The following is a 20814-nucleotide window of genomic DNA, read 5'->3' on the forward strand; positions in this document are numbered from 1 at the left end:
CTTACGCAAATTTTTGTTGTTTGTCTCTTGCTCAGAAAATATCATCTCAAGGATAGAGAGTGACCAAGGCCAGTGGCATTCCTTGCTGCAGGGTTTTCCCACACGGCAGAGTTGATACCTGTAGGGATGACAGTGGTGTTGACAGGATTAAACTTGGTTCTCCTAAGCTAGAGCAAGAACTCAGCAGTTGGGAGCACTGGCAGCTTTCTCAGAGGACCCAGATTCAACTCCCAGCATCCACAGGGAGTTCATCATTGTCTGTAATTCACATTCCAGAATCCAGGATGCCCTCTTTTGGACTTTGTAGGCACTGGACCCACATGTGGTGCACAGACATACATGCAGACATGCAGTAATAATCACATACGTAAGATAATTAAAAACAAAGCTGAGTATACCACTCTACTACCAATCCACAATGGCCATGGTGCCGATGGCGCTTTCTGAGGATGCCCGATGTCCCCTTTTTACGCCTGCCAGATGCTCATCTTATATGACGTTAATATATCACTGAAGGTACTCCGAGACACGTGACTGGAGGTTAGCCATTAAAGCATTGTGATTTAGCGTGCCTGCAAGATGAACTAATGTATATCTGAGATAGCTCTGTCTCGATGGTCTTATCCTTTGTCTTAAGAGTCCTTCGAAAAGGCACCGAACTGCTGTGCCTTACGCCACACGTTGGAAGTATGAAATTTAAGAGAAGATTCCAAACTTGCCGCACAGCTGGGCCTGTGCTTTATTGTGTTCCCGGGGGTCCTTGGTGAAGCAGGCAGGTGACCCTGCCCTTTTCACCTTCTAGCAACACAAAGAATAAAAGTAAACAGTTCCCAGGTGCTGAGGGGCCAGATGTAAGCCCTGATAACAGCTATCACACTATCACGACTTGAGCCTCCTCCTCCGTCTGCAGAGTCTCCTCACACAGGGAAGACTGTGAAGGAGGTAGGGCTATAAATTAAGGGAAAGAAAAAGCTGCCCTCACAGGCTTCGTGCGGCTCCAGTTGCAGAATTCTCTGTTGCAAGAGGTCACTGAGTCATAGGCTGTGGATGGATAATTTTATGGCCACTAATAAAATTTATAGCCAAAGCAAGCTAAGATAATAAGGGTAATCAAAATGTCCAGCCCTGGGATGGGAGATTCCCATCTTGGCCTGCTGGGGTGGCTGGGCACTGGCCAGCACAAGGAGGAACTTATCTGTGGGACTCAAGGCCACCGGAATCCCAGAGGTGATTTGTGTGTACTGGAGCCTCGGAGACAGGGCCAGGCCTGGGGCACGCTTCAAATGAGGTATCGAGTGATTGTGTTCTGTGGACAGCATCCTATAAACATTAAGTAATGTATTGCTATATTTGAATGCCCTGAAGTGAACCCTAAGCCTAAGAAATGGTCTGATCCAGCTGAGTTTAGAACCTTACATTCTGAGAAGACTCTTACCTGAGTACTCAGGAATATTGGTGAGGGATAAGGGGTGGGGGGGAGGGTGGTATTTTTCTTATGTATGGGGAGAGAGTGACAATTTTAGACAGCTAAGTTGAGAGGCTTTTTCCACCCCATGCCCTCAGCCTTAGCCCTGATTCTCTTCCCTCCTATTTCCCTCCACTCAGGGCTCAGACTGGACATAACTCCCCCAGGCCTTAGGCATGGCTAGAAGGAGGGGGTGGGAGAGGGAAGTCCTACTCTTGTTACTTTTTTGACCTGATCATCCTATAAAACACAATGTGATTGTGCAGAGATGCATCAGATTCACTGGAGGACAGAACCCCTGTGTTCTTGACTATCTTCTTTGACTCTGGACCACAAATGATAGCTAGCCCATATGACCATCTTCCTTGAATGAGAGAACAGGGAATGGGCCCTGGGGGAGGTCAAAAGGAATGGACTCTTTGGGATTATGGGATGTTTTCTATTGTGATAAAATATACATATGCCAAAATAAAAAAAGTAGCATCTGAACTATTTTTTGGTCCATATCAAGTCTGTGGTCATCATTGTGCAGCCTTCCCTGACACCTGTCTGCAGTGGTATTCATCCAAGATGGAGATTATGAACCCAGAAGACACTAACTCTGGTCCCCTTGCCTTCTTAGTTCCCGGCATTCCCGCTCTATCTCCTGTCATTCTAACTGGCTGGATATTTAGGGTGCAGAAAAGAGCACAAAGTGTCTCACAGACTGTGGAAGGCTTATGTGGCCATGCTACTGTATTACCTAACTCCTGGAGGTAGATGCCTTTCTGACCTCCAGGGTCAGCTGTCTGCTGTCCAGAGTCTGCCCGGGAGTCTCTACACATCTGTTCAGAGTTGTTCATCTTCGGGTTAAGGCTGCTGTTTGATCTGCTCAGTGGCAAGTTCATTGCCTTATTTTATACATTCATTAAAGCTTTTTAATCCCAGCTGGTTCTAGTGGTCAAAAACCTGAGCAGTAACCACACAGGAATGTCCAGACTCCACCAGTGTTGCAAATGAGCTGTAACCCACCTTCATCCAGATGGATGTGAACTGATCTGCGCTAACTCTGATCAAGAGTATGTATTGAGCACCCTAATGTTGACAACTGCAAGTAACGAACAACAGCAAAAGACACTGTCCCAAAATAGCTAGGTACTGATAAAAGAATGTATTGTTAGATGTTATTTTCTGGTGCTTGGGGGGGGCGTGTCATGTTGTTAAATGTAGTTAACTGAAGACTGAATAGGAAGAGATTGATGTCTGAACCTCCACACACAGAATAGATGCTGTTTGGAGCTCCCTGATAACTTGGCATAGTCAAAGGGAGGTGGCTTTCTGGGTCAAGAATGCCAGCTAAGATGAACTCCTTGCTGATATCCACTGAGGAGTCTGAACAGGTCTTTCAGGGGGAAATGTTAAGGCCAGTGGCTTACAGAGCTCGGTGACCAGAGCCAAACCTCCTTTGTTCTCTTTGTGGGCTCAAGAGCATAAGCCAGTTTAAGAGGCTCAGTGTCTTTGGGGACAGCACTGAGTGCCTTGTGCTGAGATATCCATATCAAAATTTCAGTGTGATTTAAAGACATATGCTGGCTGACCTATGCTCAGGTCAACATGGAGGGGAGCAATGTATAACCTGTGCAAAGCAACCCACAGCACAGTCATGGCACATGGGTTCTTACCTTCAGGGAGGACATGATGCACACATGTGCATGCACAACACATATGCACATGCACGCACACATATGCACCCTCCCCTCACACTCCTCAGTCATATTTCTTTCTCTGTAACCCTATGTAACACACAAACAGGCACACAATACACACACACACACACACAGGCATGCGCGCGCACATGCACCCTCTCCTCACACTCCAGTCATTTCCTTCTCTGTAACTTTGTGTCACACACACAGGCATGCACATACACACACACACACACACACATACTCACGCATGCACACACCATCTCCTCACACTCCTCAGTCATTTCTCTCTCTGTAACCCTGTGTCTCACTTCCACCCTACCTGTGGAAAATGGTGATGTTTGAAAAGTGGACAAATTCTGTTAAGCAGTGACATGGTCCCGTGTAACTCAGCTGGAGAGCTAAATGTGGGTTTTAATCAGAACTAAGCCAAACATGACCCATGGTGAAAAACCAGTTCTTCTGAGCTTGTGATTCAAAGTGGCCGCCAGCTTTGAGTTTACTATAGGAACCGTGGTGCAGACAGTGAAGGTTTTCTACCAGATTGCAGGTTTCAGTGGGAAACAGCCATTTTGTGGCTTTGGATCTGAGTTTTCTCAGGAACGATCCTGTATTTCCCACAGTGTGGTGAGAGAAGAAATAAATGTGAGACGGTCTGCAAAATCAAGGTATATGGAGCTTTCCAAATCAGGCGCCTGGTCCAGCACTGGCCAGTGATGCTAATGCATCAGGAGGTTCTTTATGGATACAACCGTACTGGGGGTGTGGCAGAACTGGGGGGCAGATCTGGGGGACAGATCTGGGGAGCAGAGCTGAAGGGTCAGGGCTGGGGGCCAGAGCTGAAGTAAGTTAGACCAAGAGTGGAATGCAATTGTGGAGTTCCCCACAGTTTGGTCCCAGGCTGGGTCTCTTTATTGCCTACCTGCCTCCTCCTGGGCAGTACTAACCTCTCTGGCCTTTCATTTCCTTCTTGGTGATGTGGGTACATTGTCTTAGGACTCAGTTTCTGAGCAACCCTCAAGACTGTAGTGAGGGCCTGTAGGCATCCACTACTACCCATTCATTTTTCCCCTGCCTGACCTGGAAGCCACAGGCAAGGAGTGCTAGACAGAGATAAGGGAGGGACAGGTCCCCAGGACTTGGGGCCACAGTAGCTAAGGCTATCTTGAGGACTGTCACACAAAAACTGAGCCTTGGATATAGTAGCAGGAAAGGGACCCTTTCTACAGGTGGCAGGTCCTAAGCTAGAGGAACGGCCACTGCTCTGATCAAACTCAGAAGCCAGGGGCAGGATGACTGCTTACAAAACACAGATTCCTCAGGCATACCATGGGGTGCCTCTGTGGAGAGAGAGAAGGAGCAGAGGATCCTCACTGATGGCTGATGGGTAAGAGGACAGAAACTAGGGATCCCCGGGGATCCTTCCTTCAGAAGCATGTTGGAAATGACCTCACCTCCTCTGGGGGTCTCCATAGCCCAGCATGCACTGCTCAGTCTACAACAGCAAACCAGTGGCTCCCTTCCACCTCTAGGCCTTTATTTCACCTGAAGATTTGTCTGAAAGCACATCTGGAAGCCTCTCTATTAGCACATTATAGTGTATGATATGTTGTATACACACACACACACAACACACATGCACACAATGCACTCTTGTACACATGCATACACATGCACATAATACACACATTCACTGCCTCTCACACACTTACACATACATTCTTAACATATACACACTCATGCACACATTCACAATACATACATACATGCATATTCACTCACACATATGCACACACCCTCTCATAACACACATGCATTCTCTCTCTCACACACATACACACACACACATACACAGTGCACACACACGCACTTACACTCATATACACATATGCTCACACACATACTCATACACACATACATACACACAAACATCATGTATGTGGGTGGCTTTATTCTGAGACCGGTTATGTTCTAGGCTCACTCCATGTTTCTAATCTATGTTTAGTTCTCTGATCTGATTCTTTCCCACGAAGTGAGGAACTTAGCACAGTTTTCTTTCTGTAAGCCCCCAAATCTACTTTATCCTCAGTGTGTTCAACACACATTGGTAAGAGAAGTCAGATGGGTTGAGGAAGGAAAACAGAATGGTTTCAGGGCCTGCCTTTCTCTTGTGCTGTGTGACCTTGGTCGAATCATGTGTCTCCTTACAGCTCTTTCCTCATCTGTGAGCTGGGAGCAAGAGCCAAGCTGTCTAGATAGTACTACGCTGCCCATCTCCTGTGGACCTCGGGAAGGGATGGGGCTTATCGGTCTTAGAGGGTTAGCAGATAGTGGTGATGCATCTAGTATCTTCAGCCTTTCTGAATAATGTGCGTTCAGCTCTGGGATGGGCTCCCTCTAGTTTAGAGATGAAGAAGGAATTTGTGTTGGACAGATCTTTCCTAACTCAGTCTTAACCAGTGGGCAAGTATTTGTCCTTTTGACTCCTGAGGTAATTCATTCATAACTGGTGGTATTGTCTTAGTGATAACTGTCAAGGTTGAAGGGAGTAGTTCTTGATTGTTAGTGACTTGGTGAGATGTAAGCTAGCCCCTCGGTAAGACGTTATCGGCCGAGTCCCAGCACTCAGAGCCTGCCTTCTAGTACAGGGTGGGTGTGTGCTGGCTTGTCTGATAAGCGGACTCCTTTCTCATAATCATTTGGAAACAGTGTGATTTTGATTGTTGGGTTAAAACAACCACAGTTTCTGAGATGGTGCCTGGCCCCCCTGACTATCAGAGTGGTAGAGACGCAGCTGGACAGAGCCCAGAAGTTGACCAGAGCCAGCTTTCCTATTTACTGTCTGTATAACATACCGTCAACCGGAGATGCCTGCACAAATTGCAGAGAAAGTAAATATTGAAGACACCTGAGACCCGAAGATGTGTTTGCATGTGTGTCTGCTGAAGTATCTGGCACAACTAACCACCAAGAACAACGGGAGGGACTCAGCGGTAGAGCGCTTGCCCCAGAGTGCACACAGAGACGTGACGTGCCCAGCAAAATAATGAAATCTGCAAAAGAAACATATTTGCTTGTTTAAAGGACTGTAGACAAGAAGATTTAATCAGATCGATGTGAGCAGCAGAAAATGAAATAGTCTAGATCCATGCCACAAGTGTGTTTTTGTTATCTCTGTGTGGTTTTGTTGATCTTGGTATATAGTGGACAAGCCAGCTCTGGTCCATTATCCTGTGATGTGTTGCTTGCTGAGTGCAACCCGGAGTATAGACATGGAAGTGAAAACGGAAGTGCTGTTTAAAGTTTAAAAAGACACAAAATACATTTAAAAAGAAATACAGTAAAGGGAAAGGAACCATCCACAGAGGATTGGGTGAAGATTACTCAGTGATGTCACCATGGTGTGCAAGGTGTCACTGATGCCACACTCACTTGCTGACTTCTTTCGGATGTCACTGTGAGTGAAAAACAGGTGTGTGCCTTCATGGTGGCTTTGGATGGAAACAAGGTGCTGTGGATTTGCGAGTTTGGTTTTGTTCCTGGGTGATGTCCAGGAGACCATCATGTACCACCTGTGGCTTTAGCATTACTAGCCAGTGGGGACAGCAGCGTGTGTGTGTGTGTGTGTGTGTCCTCATTGTCCCCTCTGGGATGGTGACAGCTATTAGTGGTATAGGTCAGAGGTGACCTGTGTCTAGGGAGAGTTAGCAGTCCCTAGGGAACACAGAGACCTTCTCTGTGCTGCCACCTCTCCAGCTGCTGTGATGGGCTCACGTCTGTTTCTTGTGTGTACAATGAAAGTAAGAAGAAAGTACAGGCCATCAGAATCTCCACTAAATGATGCCGAACTTCCCAAGTTACAGCAGGAGTTTAAGCAAAATTTCAGGTCAATGGTGTGTGGAGCAAATCGCTGCTCTGTAAAACTGAGAAGTATAAATGAGTTTACATTCCTGGTGTTAGCCCAGGCTCCCCCATCTCCCTCATGGCCAGCTGCCCTGCTCAGTGACTGAGAAGTATAAATGAGTTTACATTCCTGGTGTTAGCCCAGGCTCCCCCATCTCCCTCATGGCCAGCTGCCCTGCTCAGTGACTGAGGAGAAAAGTTCCTGCCCTGGGTTTGATTACACCTGTGTTTTATAAATGATAGGAATATTTTCCACTTATCATTTAAGAGTAGCAGGTCAAAGATCTTTTGTTTGTTTGTTTGTTTGTTTAACTGAAGTCATTCTTTTTGTTTGTTTATTTAAGCTAATGTTTTCCCTTTTGGAAGTAGATTGAAGTTTTAAAGTAACCACCAGGCACTTAAACTTTTACCCCATAGAACACCATATTATGTCAGATGAACGTAAGTGTCTCCATACCACATCCTCATTTTTCCCAGAAGTGTGGGTTTTATAGCAAATGGGACTCAGACAGAATAGACTATCTATGTGGACTTCTGTTATAAAAACATTCACAAGAAATAAAAAGGAGACAGTCTCAGCTACATCATGAGTCCAAGGGCAGCCTGTGCTACAAGAGACCAGTTCTCAAACAAACAAAACATGAAGACATTGAGTGCTCTAGTTGTTTTTTCTCTTGCTGTGATAAAATGCCCCCACAGGGTCACTTAAGGAGGGAAGGGAAGGTTTATTGCACCACACCACTCCAGGTTATAGTCCATCATAGTAGGGAAGTTAAGGTAGCCAAGACCTGAAACAGCTAGTCACAGCCCAGCCCAGTAATGGATGCACGCACACCTGTCTCCTTGCTCAGCTCACAGTTCTAGCTTTTATAAGTTGGGGGCCCAACCTATGAAATGTCACCTACATTCAGGGTGGGCCTCCTCATATCAGTTAACCTAATCAAGAAAAGTCCCTGACAGGCATGATGCCCACAGGCCAGCCTGATCTAAGCAACAGGTTATACTAATAACCTTTAGCTAATAGTACTAATACTTTAGCTAGCTGTGAAGGTGCACTCTTGCAGACCCAGCACTTGGGAGGTATAAAGGGAGGATCAAGAATTCAAGGTTAGTCCTGCTACATACCTAGTTCTAGGCTAGCTAGCCTAGACTGTAAGAAATCCTGCGTCAAAACAAAACAAGAAACAAAAACCAAAACAACAAAATAACCAAAACAAAAACTCCACAAAACAACAACAACAAAACAAAACAAAAAGAAACAAAGCAGAAATAGTTCATGGTCCTGTTAATGGATCAGAAGGAAAATGAAATCTAAAATGTTCCAAACCCTCCAAGAAAAACCACTGGTGCTGCACGGTAGCTGTGCCTGTTTTTATCTGCATCTGCACTCCACCTGTCTTCCTACAGCCGACCCCAACCACTGCCCCTGAGAACCCTTTATCTGAATCCCTGTGTTCTTCATTAGCAGGCTCGCTTGTGCCTTCAGACTGAGCCTCTGCCCGTTCCCCACTTTGTGAACACACGAAGCCTTTCCTGGTGTGGAGCCAGCATTAGTTCATGTCACAGTTCTGATCCTGGGCTATGAAGAGCATGTGGCTAATAGGTGACACTTTCTCCTCTCCAGGAAGGGAAGATGTAGGTGTAATGCAACCTATAATGTCAGGGGTTATTTTACTAAATTATTTTAAATGGAAACAGGAAGTGACCTAGCTAACGCGCTGGGAAATGGTCATAGAGATCCTGTGTGCCCCCAGGTAACCAAGTGTTCTTCTCCAGACAGCAGCCTGCTGGCGATGGGCAGACGACATTCCATGAGCCACAAGTAATGATTTCCGTGTTGTTTCTTTGTCAGATCTCCCAGCTGATGACAGAGACCGGCCGTGAGGGACTGACAGAGTCAGCGCTCAACCGCTACAATGCTGACAAGCCTGCAGCCAGCAGTGTCCCAGCCCCACAGGGTTCCTGTGTGGCCAGTGAGACGTCCACGGGGACCTCGGTGGCTGCTTCCTTCTTTGCACGGTAAGAGATGCTCAGATCTTTGCTTCTTTTGGGCACACCCAGCTGGTGTTGCATCCTATGTGCTCCAGATCAGCTGAAACCATTAGAAGGCATTCAATACTGTTCTTTAAGTTGGATTTTTGAAAGCAAGATTTCCAAACTGGGCACTATTCACATGGTGAGCCAGAGAACTCTGTGTTGAGGGGACTGTCCTATGCATTTTAGTGTGTTTTTAGCAGGATCTTCAGCCTCTGTCTACCACATGCCCATGTACCCTTCTCCCTACTATACTGGAATAGTCAGATGTGTCCTGGATTGAGAACCACTGTTATGAGAACATATGGCTCTAAAGATGGCCCTCCTTGGGGGAAAGGATGTAATAGGTGAAGTCCTGTGGCTACTGGTCCCACACTTATTTGCTTATAAACCTGCTGAAAAGGACACTATTAAAGATATGCTAGGTGTATTCCTTCTTGGCACATTACTGGATATATAGCTAATCAAACACTGGGCATAAGGCTAATCTTAGAGAGTTTAAAGCCATGAGAACCAAAAATGAAAGGTATTTGAACAATGTTGCCAGCCTAATTTTAGCAGCAAGGCAGAGACAGGGCAGGAGACAAAGGACAGCTGAGTAGGACGGCAGGGTTGTCTAATTCAATCTCATGATTTTATGAATAAAGACCCCGAAGACCGGGAAGGTTCGTCAGAGTTAAATCATAACAGAGACAGAAATAGCAGGGGGTCGATATGTCTGGTCTTCTGCTCACAAGTCACTCTTTATTCGATAACTTGAACTAACTTGGAAAATTTTCTCTGAGATTCTCAGGCTCCAGAGTAAAGAGAATCCTGAATAAATAGCACAGAGCATGGAGTCAGAGGATCTGGTTTGAAGATTGAAATTAGGCGATGTTGAATTATCAAGAACATTGCAGAAGTTTAATTTCACTTGGGTCTGGCTTTTCTTTTTCCTAGGAGCATGGGCATGCAGGGCACAAATGTAAGAAGGGGCTGTGACTGGGGAAGGGAACAAGTCAGAGGAGGAAGAGAGGGAGAAAATGTCATCCATAATGGGTGTTAGGAAGTGTTGTTGGGAGCCCAGTTTTGAGGGGGTCTCACTATATCAGGACTCTATGTTGTGTTTATTCTCCTCTAAACATTTGCACTGGTTTGGATATGGGAAGAGAAGCACCATATGTGTATGCCATCTCCTAGCAAGGGCCATTGTTACCTCCACCTGTGTGTGAGCCTCTGAGATGTTTGGACCACCGAACAAGGAACCCAAGCCCACTGGGATATTGCATCTCTGCTGTCTGAAGCAGGAATGAAGAGATGTAAGCATTTAGGAGGAAATGTCATAAGCCCAGAAGATTCTGAGACCTGGGAAGCCTATCAGAGTGTAGTCACAGGTGGGTGAACCTTGGCTGAGGACTGAGAAGATACCTTAAGGCGGAAATCTTCCATATCACTGAGTAAGAGGCCATTTTCTTATGAGCAAAGGCTGAATAAAATCTCAGAATAGGAGGGAGTCACCCCTCAGCTCTCTGGGAATGACCGGGAACTTGCTGCCTATTCACATCTCTTAGAGAGTGGGGTCTCTGTCAGGGAGGGAGGTGGAAGGTGTGCTGAGTGGCTACCTGGCCTCCATGCTGGAGGGGGCGGAGTCTGGCCTCCATGCTGGAGGGGGCGGAGTCTGGCCTCCATGCTGGAGGGGGCGGAGTCTGGCCTCCATGCTGGAGGGAGTGAGCTTTTGATGCTCTTTGGAGTTGAACTCTCATCTCCGACTTTGATGCTCTTCTGAGTGTGGAATCTCTGTGTTTCAGAGGATTACACACAAAACTGCCAGACTCATGAAGAAAACAAAACGCTGAAGAAAGATTTCAGCGTGTAGGAAATAAAGGACTGGGACTTCTGGTGGGTTCTACTTAGGGAGAACAGGTGCTGGGCCCCTAAGATGAATGGATCGGTAATAATGGCTGGGAGCTCTGTAGATGATGCCAGCAGTGAGCGAAGACTCCAAAAGATTGCTCATTACCTCATTCTGTCTGTCTGTCTGTTCATCTATCTGTCCATCTGTCTATCCATCCATCCATCTGTGTATGCATGTACATGCATGTACATATAGATTAGAGGATAACTTGTGGGAGTTGGTTCATTTCTTCCACTATATGGGTTCAGGGATTGAACTCAAGTCATCAGGCCTGGGTGAAAGCAGTATGGACAGACTGCTCCTTCGGGCCCCCTTATATCGTTTTTGTTGTGAACACTGATAGCACCTGGAGCTTAATGGTATGGGCGTGCCTTCAAAGGGCTTATGGTGTATAGAAGGACACAGTACCGTGAAAAAAGCACACGACCACACTCTGCTCATTCCTTACCCATCACCCTGGCTTGTCATTGGATTTTGTTTACTTGCATATGCAAGTAAGGTAGCATATGAGCAACTTGCTAGTAATGGGCAGGCACCTACAGCAGAGAGAGAGAGAGAGAGAGAGAGAGAGAGAGAGAGAGAGAGAGAGAGAGAGAGAGAGAAAGAGAAAGAGAGAGAGAGAGATAACTGGGATCTATCACTTCTTTGGGTCCCAGAGGTCCATAAAGAGTATTTATACATTTCTGTAGATCATTCACAGTAACTTGAGGTCCTTTGCTTAGTCTGCTCATGTTCATGTAACACCATGTTCAAGACTCTGTGGTTTATAAGAGACAAGAGATTATTTCTGTCCTCCTAGAGCTTGGGAAATCCAAGACCAGGGTACTAGCGCCGATGTAAGGGCTGCTGTTTGCTTCCAACATGGTGTCTGGTTGGTTTGTCCTCATGAGGTGGAAGGCAGAAGGGCAAAAGAGACCAGGCTTTTCTGAGTGGCTTTCTGAAGGTTCAGCCTCATGAGACCAAGGCAATGAGGATCAAGCTTCAACATGAGTTTTGGAGGGGACATGTTCAAACCATTGTAATTGTTGAATCTAAGAATAAAAAAAAAAAAATCTCTTTCTTTAGATAGTAAACCTCTTAGTGGTTGTCTATATTTCAGAATTCTAGTCTACTGTTCATTTGGGGAAAGAAACTTTAAAAATAATAACAGTTCAGGATATGAGTGTAGTTTGTCTGATAGGGTGTTCACTTAGCTTGTGTGAAGCCCAGGAGTGGCTCTTCAGTACTGTATAAATGGGGTGTGGCGGTATTGCAACTGTGATCTCAGCATTTAGGAGACAGGAGGTTTAAAGGTTTAAGGTCACATAGTGAGCCAGAGCTCAGACACTCTGTTTCAAAGAAAGAGGGCTAAAAGTGATAGCAGCAGAACTAAAGAAGAGACTGGCACATCTGTCCTCAAGTCGGCTAGTAATGTGTTGCTACTGAGCAGGAAGGCCGTTTCAAATGTGCAAATCCTTCAGCATAGATTTTACATCACTGGGAAGAGATGATGAGGTAGGTAGAGTATGGGATAGATTTCCCCTTGTGCTGACTGTTCACTAATTACACACTTTGCTTTCTATCATAAAAAGTACACAAAACCGAATGGTGGGACCCTGTCATTGAAGGTTGAGACAATGGAAATTTCACTGTTATTTGAAAAGCAATGGGCAGATCCTGTATCATGCCTGGAATTGCCTCCAACCTTGGAAAAGTAAACGAATCCCTCAGATGGCCTCATAGCTTCACACTGAGTTTTCAGTTCCCAAATAATAATAATTTAAAAAAAAAATCAACAACTGTGGAGTTTCCCCTCTTCTGTGTTCCTCTTGTCCTCTTCCTTAACCTTAATGACTTTCCATTTGAAGATCCAGTTGCACTATTTTTTTCCTGTTAATTAAAAATGTCTGTCCTGGGTTTGAATTTTCTGGATAAACTCTAGTGTATAGCATTGCTCTCTGTGGTTGCTAATCTTGGTTGTCAACTTGATTGGATTGGGAAGATAGAAGATAAGTAGACTCCACTTGTCTGAGAGGGCCATTTCCAGAGACAAGAAGACCTTGGAGGTGCTTATATCTTGGAGGGATGAGTTGAGCCTTCAGTGAATTCACAGACAGTATGCTATAATGTGGGGAAAGGTAAGAGGGGAGACTGACTTGGAAGAAGCTAACACTGTGGCCATGTCTTTGCTGTAGGCAGTATGCTGTATGGGCTCCTTCCCGTTCCCCACTGTGTCCCCCACCCACGTTTCCTGTCTACCAGTATTGAAGATTATCTACACACTGACATTGTCATGTTCTGTCAAGAGTACAGGGCAAATTTCAATAGATTGAGCCCTCTGAAATGTGAGCTGGGATAAATCCCACTTCTCTTGAGTGGCAGAGGATTTTGGTCCCAGTGATAAGCAACTGACTTAGGTTCATTTTGTGGAATCCATGTTCTCTGCCTTCTCATCTGCCGTCCATCCTGTCCTGTTGTTTCATGAAGTTTCTGTCATGCCCATGATGTCTTCTCAGCAGGCCCCCATGGGTCAGATCTTAGTGTCACATATGAACACACCACTCCTCTTGCCTTTTGTCTTTGTTCTAAATTTGTTCATTTTTCCTACGGATGTTACTAATGCTGACTCTGTCTAATCCTCCCGAGAGCCCTTCCATTTTTATCTTAGCTGGCTCCTCTATTGCCTGAAAGTTTGTTCAAAGTCTCTTGAACATGTACCTGACTGTTAGATGACTGATTTGGTAAGTAGCACCTGAAACTGGAGATTGTCATTGTAGTAAAACCAGGTCCCAGGGTCAAGTGTAAACTAAATTTTAGGGGTTTGGCTCCTGATGCCTAGCGCTGCTGTTGGGACCATGTTTCCCCTCTGTTCAGCCCCCAGTGGGCTAGCTGCAACTGTAGTTACAACCGTCGCCATTCTTATTGCTATTCTATCTACCATCTTGCTGATAGCCAATAAAAATAGCTCCTGGTTGCATAGGCTTTGCAAGTCTGATCTTGGATAAAGGAGGCTTTCTTCTGTCCCTGGGTACTTTACACATAATAGTGGTACTTGGCTGTGTGCTGAGTTTATTAAGCCCAAGAAGGATGAGGAAGATCATGGGACTGCCCATAGTTGGTCCTCTTGTTCTCCATCAGACACAGTTCCCTGCAGGGACACTTGTGAAGCACATCAACAACCATTACTGGGAAAAGCCACCTGAATACCACAATTGGTCTCAGGAGATACAGGGGTAGAAAAATGGAGCCAGGTACACACAAGATTCATCTCTTGATTGCTGGCTTATGCTGTAGAGACAGGGCTTCATTTCTGCCTCTGGCTTTACTGAGTGGACCAGCTAATTCCCAGGACTGTGTTTATTATTAGATTTATACCTCAAAAGATAATTTTTTTAAAAAAATACCCCCAAACCTAAAAACAAACAAGCAAGAGCTGTGGAAGAACCTTTATGAGCTCATATTGTAGAAATGTTCTATTATTAAAATTTTCTGTTATTATTTTCCCAGTTCCTTGTGGTTTCCATAGCAGCATGGTACTTACCTTGCCTGCTTACTCTGTCAGCTCTCCTTTCGATGGACAGTCCTTGCCACTCTTCCATCTCTCCCCACTTTTCTCTACTTCCGACTATGCCATAGCTCCCCATGGAAGCAGGGCCACTTTGGAGCTTCCCGTGAGACACTGGTGAAAGCCAATATGCACAGTTGTGTCATGGCACAGGGTACACAATTGTGTATGGGCTTTAAGGGCCCAAGGACTATAGGCTCATGGGGAGACTCCGGCAAACCTCCAGTAGGGCCATCTTTTTCCTAACTACCTGCAGGTGTGGTCTGGGCTCCAGATGCTCCAACCATCCTGTCCCCCTTCTTTGGCAGCTAATCAGAGCCAGGCTAGGATCACAGAAGGCCAAACCATCGCTCCATGGATCTCTGTCTTATGTATTCCTGGCAGGTTTAGGTTTACTCTCCTTAGAAAAGGTTCCAAGCACTTCTTGGAGAAGAAAGAAGTGTTGCTCATGCATATGGATGAGGTGAACTTCTAGGAGTCCTAGTTGTATGAATATAGTTCCACTTACACTCACCTCAGTGGCACTGTGAAAGGAAGACTTTAAGAAGGAGCCAAGTGAGCTTCCAGTGTCTTTGGATTTCCGAGGCCCCGAGGAAACAGTATCAGGTATAGCTTGCACTAAGAAATACCTCCCTGATTGGCCCGAGAGATGGCAAAAGCATTGCAAACAAGTGGCTGCATTTAGTGCCTACGCTGTGGAGTCCTGTGTTAAATGGAGTCTGAAGGGCTAGAGAGTTGGATCAGTAATTAAGAGCACTTGTTGCTCTACCAGGGAACCTGGGTTTGAGTCTCAGCACCTATATAATGGCTCATAACTGTCTGTAGCTCCAGTCTTAGGGGATCCAGTGCCCGTAACAGACACAAATGTACACAGACATACATGCAGGTAACGTATTCATGCATACAAAGCAAAATATATGTCTAAATTTACTAAAAGAATTTGAAGACATTCTCTACACATCAAACAGCAAGTGTGCCATCCCAGACATCCATATAGACTCTTGTACTGGCTTAGGCAGACAGAGCAGAAAAGAATCAGTACCTGCGGTTTGGCACATACCAGTGTGGGTGACCCTGCACCATGAGTGCATCTCTAACCATATCCCAGTATGGTAGCATGTACAGTGTGCATTTCTCCTAGACAGGGGCTATGCCCAACTGCCATCTTTCTGAGGTGTGAGCGATCAGCTCACAATATCTGGGTCCACTTGGAGCAAAACCCCTGTCCATGCGAGAATGTTTGAAGGCGAAGCGTCAGTGAACCCATAGTACTCCAGGGGTCCTTGTTAACGGCTCTCTGCATCTGTGGTTCTAATCATTGGTTTCTTTGTTCTGGTGTTGGTGATGGGCTGGGAAGGACACTGAAGAAAGCAAATGGGAAGATGGACCAGCTCAAGGCTTAACCTCCAGCCCTAAGCTAGACAGTTGGCTTGACCTCTCCAGCCTTTGATTTTCTATTGTCCATGGATATCATCCTGTCTATTTCACAGGGTCATGGTGAAGACTAAGATGTGATCATCTGCGTCTTGGAGATGATATTAACACAGCACCTGCCTTAGAAGGATAGAGCCCTGTCCTGGGTGGAAAACTCAGTGAACTGCCCCCCTCCATGTAGACTTCTATATGGTGCCTGCCTTTATAAGGTCTTTGTAATCCTGCTTGGGGGCTACCCAAGCCTCTATAGCCATTGTAAAGATCTGATTTCACACCTCAGTAAGGAAGCCATCTATACAGGGAGTGCAGGCCAGTGGCTTTTAAAATCCCAAGGGAGTCAGAGCCCTTTGGCAATAAGCATACCAAAGACTGGCAGAGAGAAGAACACTTTTGAAGTCACATACCCGTGGCTTCAGTTAGTCTAATACATAACTCTAAATTTTCAAAGTTTTTTTTGGTTTTGTCTTTTCATCTGTTGATTGAGATGGGGGTCTTACTTTGAGTCTCAGGTTGATTTTGAACTTACTACATAGTTCAGACTGACCTTGAATTTAGCATCCTCCTACCTCTACTTTCTAAGTGTATCCATTGCAAGCATCCATCACCATGCCTGGATTTGTAAGGGTTTCATTTCATTATATGCCTGTGTCCCCAGCCTAGCAGTGGGAGTACAACTGAGTACCATCTTTACAATGGCTATAGAGGCTTGGGTAGCCCCCAAGCAGGATTACAAAGACCTTATAAAGGCAGGCACCATATAGAAGTCTACATGGAGGGGGGCATATCTGGGTTCACATGTGGGTTCTAAGGGGCAGAGCTCAAGTCCCAGAAAAGTTGCTCGATAATAAAGGATGGTAGATAGGAAGGAGGAACATTTAAGAATTCTGTCACCATTGGGCTCTTAGGAGGTTGAAGTGGGAGGGTCAGAAGTTCAAGGACAACCTTAGCTACATTTCAAATTCAAGTCTACATGACTGGTGGGGGGAAGAATTCTGTTACCCTAGAGCTCAGTGGTGAGTCATTCCCCAAATGCCACAAGTCGGAATTGACCTGGAAAATCAACCAAAGTGTCAAGTTAAGTCAAAGTGAAAGATGGAAGGCACTCTTTTGCTTATGGACTGACTTTGGGGTTGACGTATGGGAGGCTGTAAAGGAATGAGTTTAGGGGTGACATATGGTAGTCTGAAAAGGAGTGGAAGCAACGATCAAGTATATAGGAGAGGAAGGGGGATGAGGAGGAGGCGGACCTCTGTTACCACCCTGCTGCAGTAAGTACGCTTGCAACTAGTTTTCGAACATCCATGGTTGCTCATCTGTAAATCACAGCAGCTTCCATGGTCTGAGGCACCCCCAAGCTCCACACACCATCCTCATCATCACATCTTTAGCGTCAAGAGTCCCCCATCAGTTGGCTCTAATACCATACCATCACAGATGTGGAAACCATTGCACAGAATGACGAGGTAAGTTGGCCAAGGTCACACAAGGTCACACAGCTAGTGCATAGGGAGTGAGCCCATAGCCTCTGAACCAGAATGTTGGCTCCAAAATGCAGAGACAGTAGTTGTCTCTGTTCTTGCCTGAAGCCCTAGGAAGTAAAATTCATGCCCGAGAAATGTTTGTTGAATGCATCAGTGACTGTTCCCTGCCGCCATGATGTTTGTTCAGATAGTGGAGAGCCATGTAAAACATCAATATAACGAATGGATGCCAGAGCTGGGGAGGTGGCTCAGTTGGTAAAGTGCTTGCTTTGCAATCAGGGGGCCCTAAGTCCAAAATCCCTATTGCCTGAAACACTGGGCATGTGAGTGTGTACTTGTAACCCTAGTGCTAGGGTTAGTGACAGGCATATCCCAGGAGCTTGCTGGCCAGCAAGTCTAGCTCTGATCGTGAGCTCCAGGTCCCTGAGAGGCCTTGTCTCTGAGAATAAGGTGGGGAAGAGATGGGGGGGGGAGGAACATCTTGGCTTCTAAGCAAGTCCACACAAGCAAGTGCTTCTGTACAACAGTCACACAGACACACACACACATGCACACACAGAGACATTCATACATAAACATACACATCCAGACATGCACACACATAAACATACACACAGATACACACACAGATGCACACATACACACATATGTATACATACGCGCATATATATACTCTTATATACATGCACACAAGCACACATATATACACACAGAGAGACAGACACATGCATACTCCTACAGACCTACACAGACACATGTATGCACACAGACATACATATATACAAACAGAGACACACATATGTATATACAGACACATGCAAGCACACAGACATACATATATACACACACATACAGACACACATAGACACACAGACATACACACAGACATGCACATACACATTGACATACATACACAGACATATACATGTACACATAGACACACAGATATACACACACTTGTACATGTAGACATGCACCTGCATAGGCACATGCATACATACACATTCATACATGCAGACATACATATACCCAGAGAGATAATACACATATAGACACCAAACAACAACAATAATAGTAATGATAACAGCAAATGCCAAGCTCACCTCAAAATCCAAGAGTGTCTGGGTGATGGTGGGCTCGTGATCAGCAGATCTCTATTTTAACTTCTTATTAGTTACTAAAATAATGCTTTCTATACCATAGAGCAAAAGCTAGAGGTTTTTAGGGGCCTCACCCAGTCCCTCTGTGTTCTCGGCTCCACCCTCCTCCCCAAGCTCCCTCTAGCTTGTGCTTGCTTGGGCACTAACCTAGCCTGGCTCCCTGGGAAAGCACCATTGGGCCTCCTCCTATCCTCTGTTCTATCACTTCCTACTGTGCCTTCCCGTGTGTCTGGGGTACAGCTTCCCCAGCCTAAGGTCTCAGTGCAAATGCTACTTCTCCGTGAAGGTGATGGAGGTGCAGCCTTATCAGGCCTTCCAGCTTAATATGACAGGTCTCTCTCCTGCACCACCACTCCACACAAAGGGATCTGTTAATTAAAAACATTTGAATCTCGGGAGTCTCCAGGTTGCCTTCTGCTGGGGTGTTGAGACATTCACCACATAGGTCAAACAGTGTGTTTAAGAGGTGAATGATTCCTTTTGCTGTAGGGCACTTTGGGGGGAGGGATTTTCATCTTCTCCTGATATGAGAGAGGTGTGTCAGGAGCCTGAAGGGTCTTATAAAGCTCAGTTACCTAACTGTTTCCACGAAGGAGGGTTGTAAAGGACCAGAGAGGGATGCATCCTGGGACAATAAGCCCATGGAGAGTTACAGTGGCGGAGGTCTTCGGAGTCACCTGAGTAGTGCAGCTGATGGGGCCCTCCGTCTTCCTCCTTCAATAAGCCTCCGTGTTTTCTGTTCCTCGCTCTGATTGATTATTTTAATTCTAAAGCTGTCTTGGTGAAGTATGTAAAGCATTTGGGGATAGGATCATGGGGAAGGCATTAGAGAAACTAAAGATGCATTATTCTTCGTGGCACTGGGTAGAGGCTGAGTGCGCTGATGAATGGCATTGTGGAGGGAAACAGATCCATCCAGGGTACCGTGTGTTTGTGTCTCACTGAGGATGTGGGGAAGCACACACGACGGGGGCATCAGGTATGATGCTATGCTTTGAAATAAATCACACGGAGCCACAGAGAGACCCGTTTGGTATCTCTGCCTTCTCTTCTGCGACGGCGTTTGTGTTTTCTTGATTCTCTTTCTTCCAGCTCATGACTCTGGCGAACGCTCCTACAATGTCTCTCTGAGCTCTCCAGGGCAGGAGAAGGGAGGGCAGCCTCACTTCCGCCCCTCAGGATGGTGATCTAATGTGAAGAGAATGAATGCATCATGAGTGCTTGAAAACAGGTCTGTCTTGCCTCTCAGAAGAATAGAATATGTAAAAAGCAAGCAAACAAACAAATGAAGAAACCCCCCAAAACAAAATGAACAAAACAAAAAACAGAACGCCAAACCTGTTGGGCGGTCCTTGTAAGTGAGATAATCTATTGTGGGCCTGAGCCCTCAATTGTGGGGAAGATTAGTGTTATTGATAGAGGTAATCCAGATGGCTAGGCAGGTGGGAGACTTTGCATTGTAGGTTTCCACATGGTTCAGCCCAGTAGTGGCTACTCTGATAAGTGCTCATGATTTCTTTTAAGGAATGGTATTGGGTAGGATGCCCCATTGGACCTCAATCCTCTTTGCCTGGTACCTGGCCTGTTTGTTCATGAAGCACACTGGAATTTGGAAAAGAGGATTTCATGGGCCTAGAAATAATGGCCCATGTCATTTTCTTGGCATGCTCCAGAACCAAAGCTTACCCAGGCTACAGTCTGTCCTCCTAAAGCCCAGCAGAGCGAAGAAAGGGCCTTGGCAGGGACAATGAAAGGACTTGTCCCCAGACCTGTGTTGAAAAGGGAGATAATCAGCATGAGGCCAGCCCCTGTGGATAAAAGAAAATGATGAAATATAAGTCATCGCACAGAATCCATTTCTGGTCTTTTAGATACTTTAGAAAAATAAATGTGGTTCATTTTTTCTCAAATAAATTTTCATACATTATTATAGCTGTCTCTCTGGTGCTCAACCTGAAGTGGTAAGGTAGCATTTATAGAAAAAAGCAGACTGTTTTGAAACCTGATTATTCAGAATTTTACAGTTATTGTCCAGGATTAAAAGAAAACTTCAGCTGCTATATCTTTACCATGAACGCCTGGGTGTTTAAAGCTCTCATTTTTACCATTGAAGAGCTCCAAGAATCGGGTTGCATGCTGGGAGAGGACTTGATGACAGAGACTCAGAGATTTCCTTGTGTCTAAGAGTCTAAGCTGGCCATGTCCAGCCTGGCT

At 45.6% G+C, this 20814-nt stretch overlaps 1 protein-coding gene across 1 annotated transcript in view; it reads left to right on the forward strand.

Annotated features, from left to right (window-relative positions):
- The window catches only part of Kif26b (kinesin family member 26B), a 411439-nt gene that overhangs the window by 180925 nt on the left and 209700 nt on the right, over positions 1-20814 (forward strand). The window contains exon 4 of the mRNA XM_052200951.1: positions 8906-9072. Coding sequence (XP_052056911.1) covers positions 8906-9072 — 167 coding nt within the window. The remainder of the gene's footprint in view (positions 1-8905; positions 9073-20814) is intronic.

The sequence above is a fragment of the Apodemus sylvaticus genome, chromosome 12 (assembly GCF_947179515.1).
Source record: "Apodemus sylvaticus chromosome 12, mApoSyl1.1, whole genome shotgun sequence".
Taxonomy (NCBI): domain Eukaryota; kingdom Metazoa; phylum Chordata; class Mammalia; order Rodentia; family Muridae; genus Apodemus; species Apodemus sylvaticus.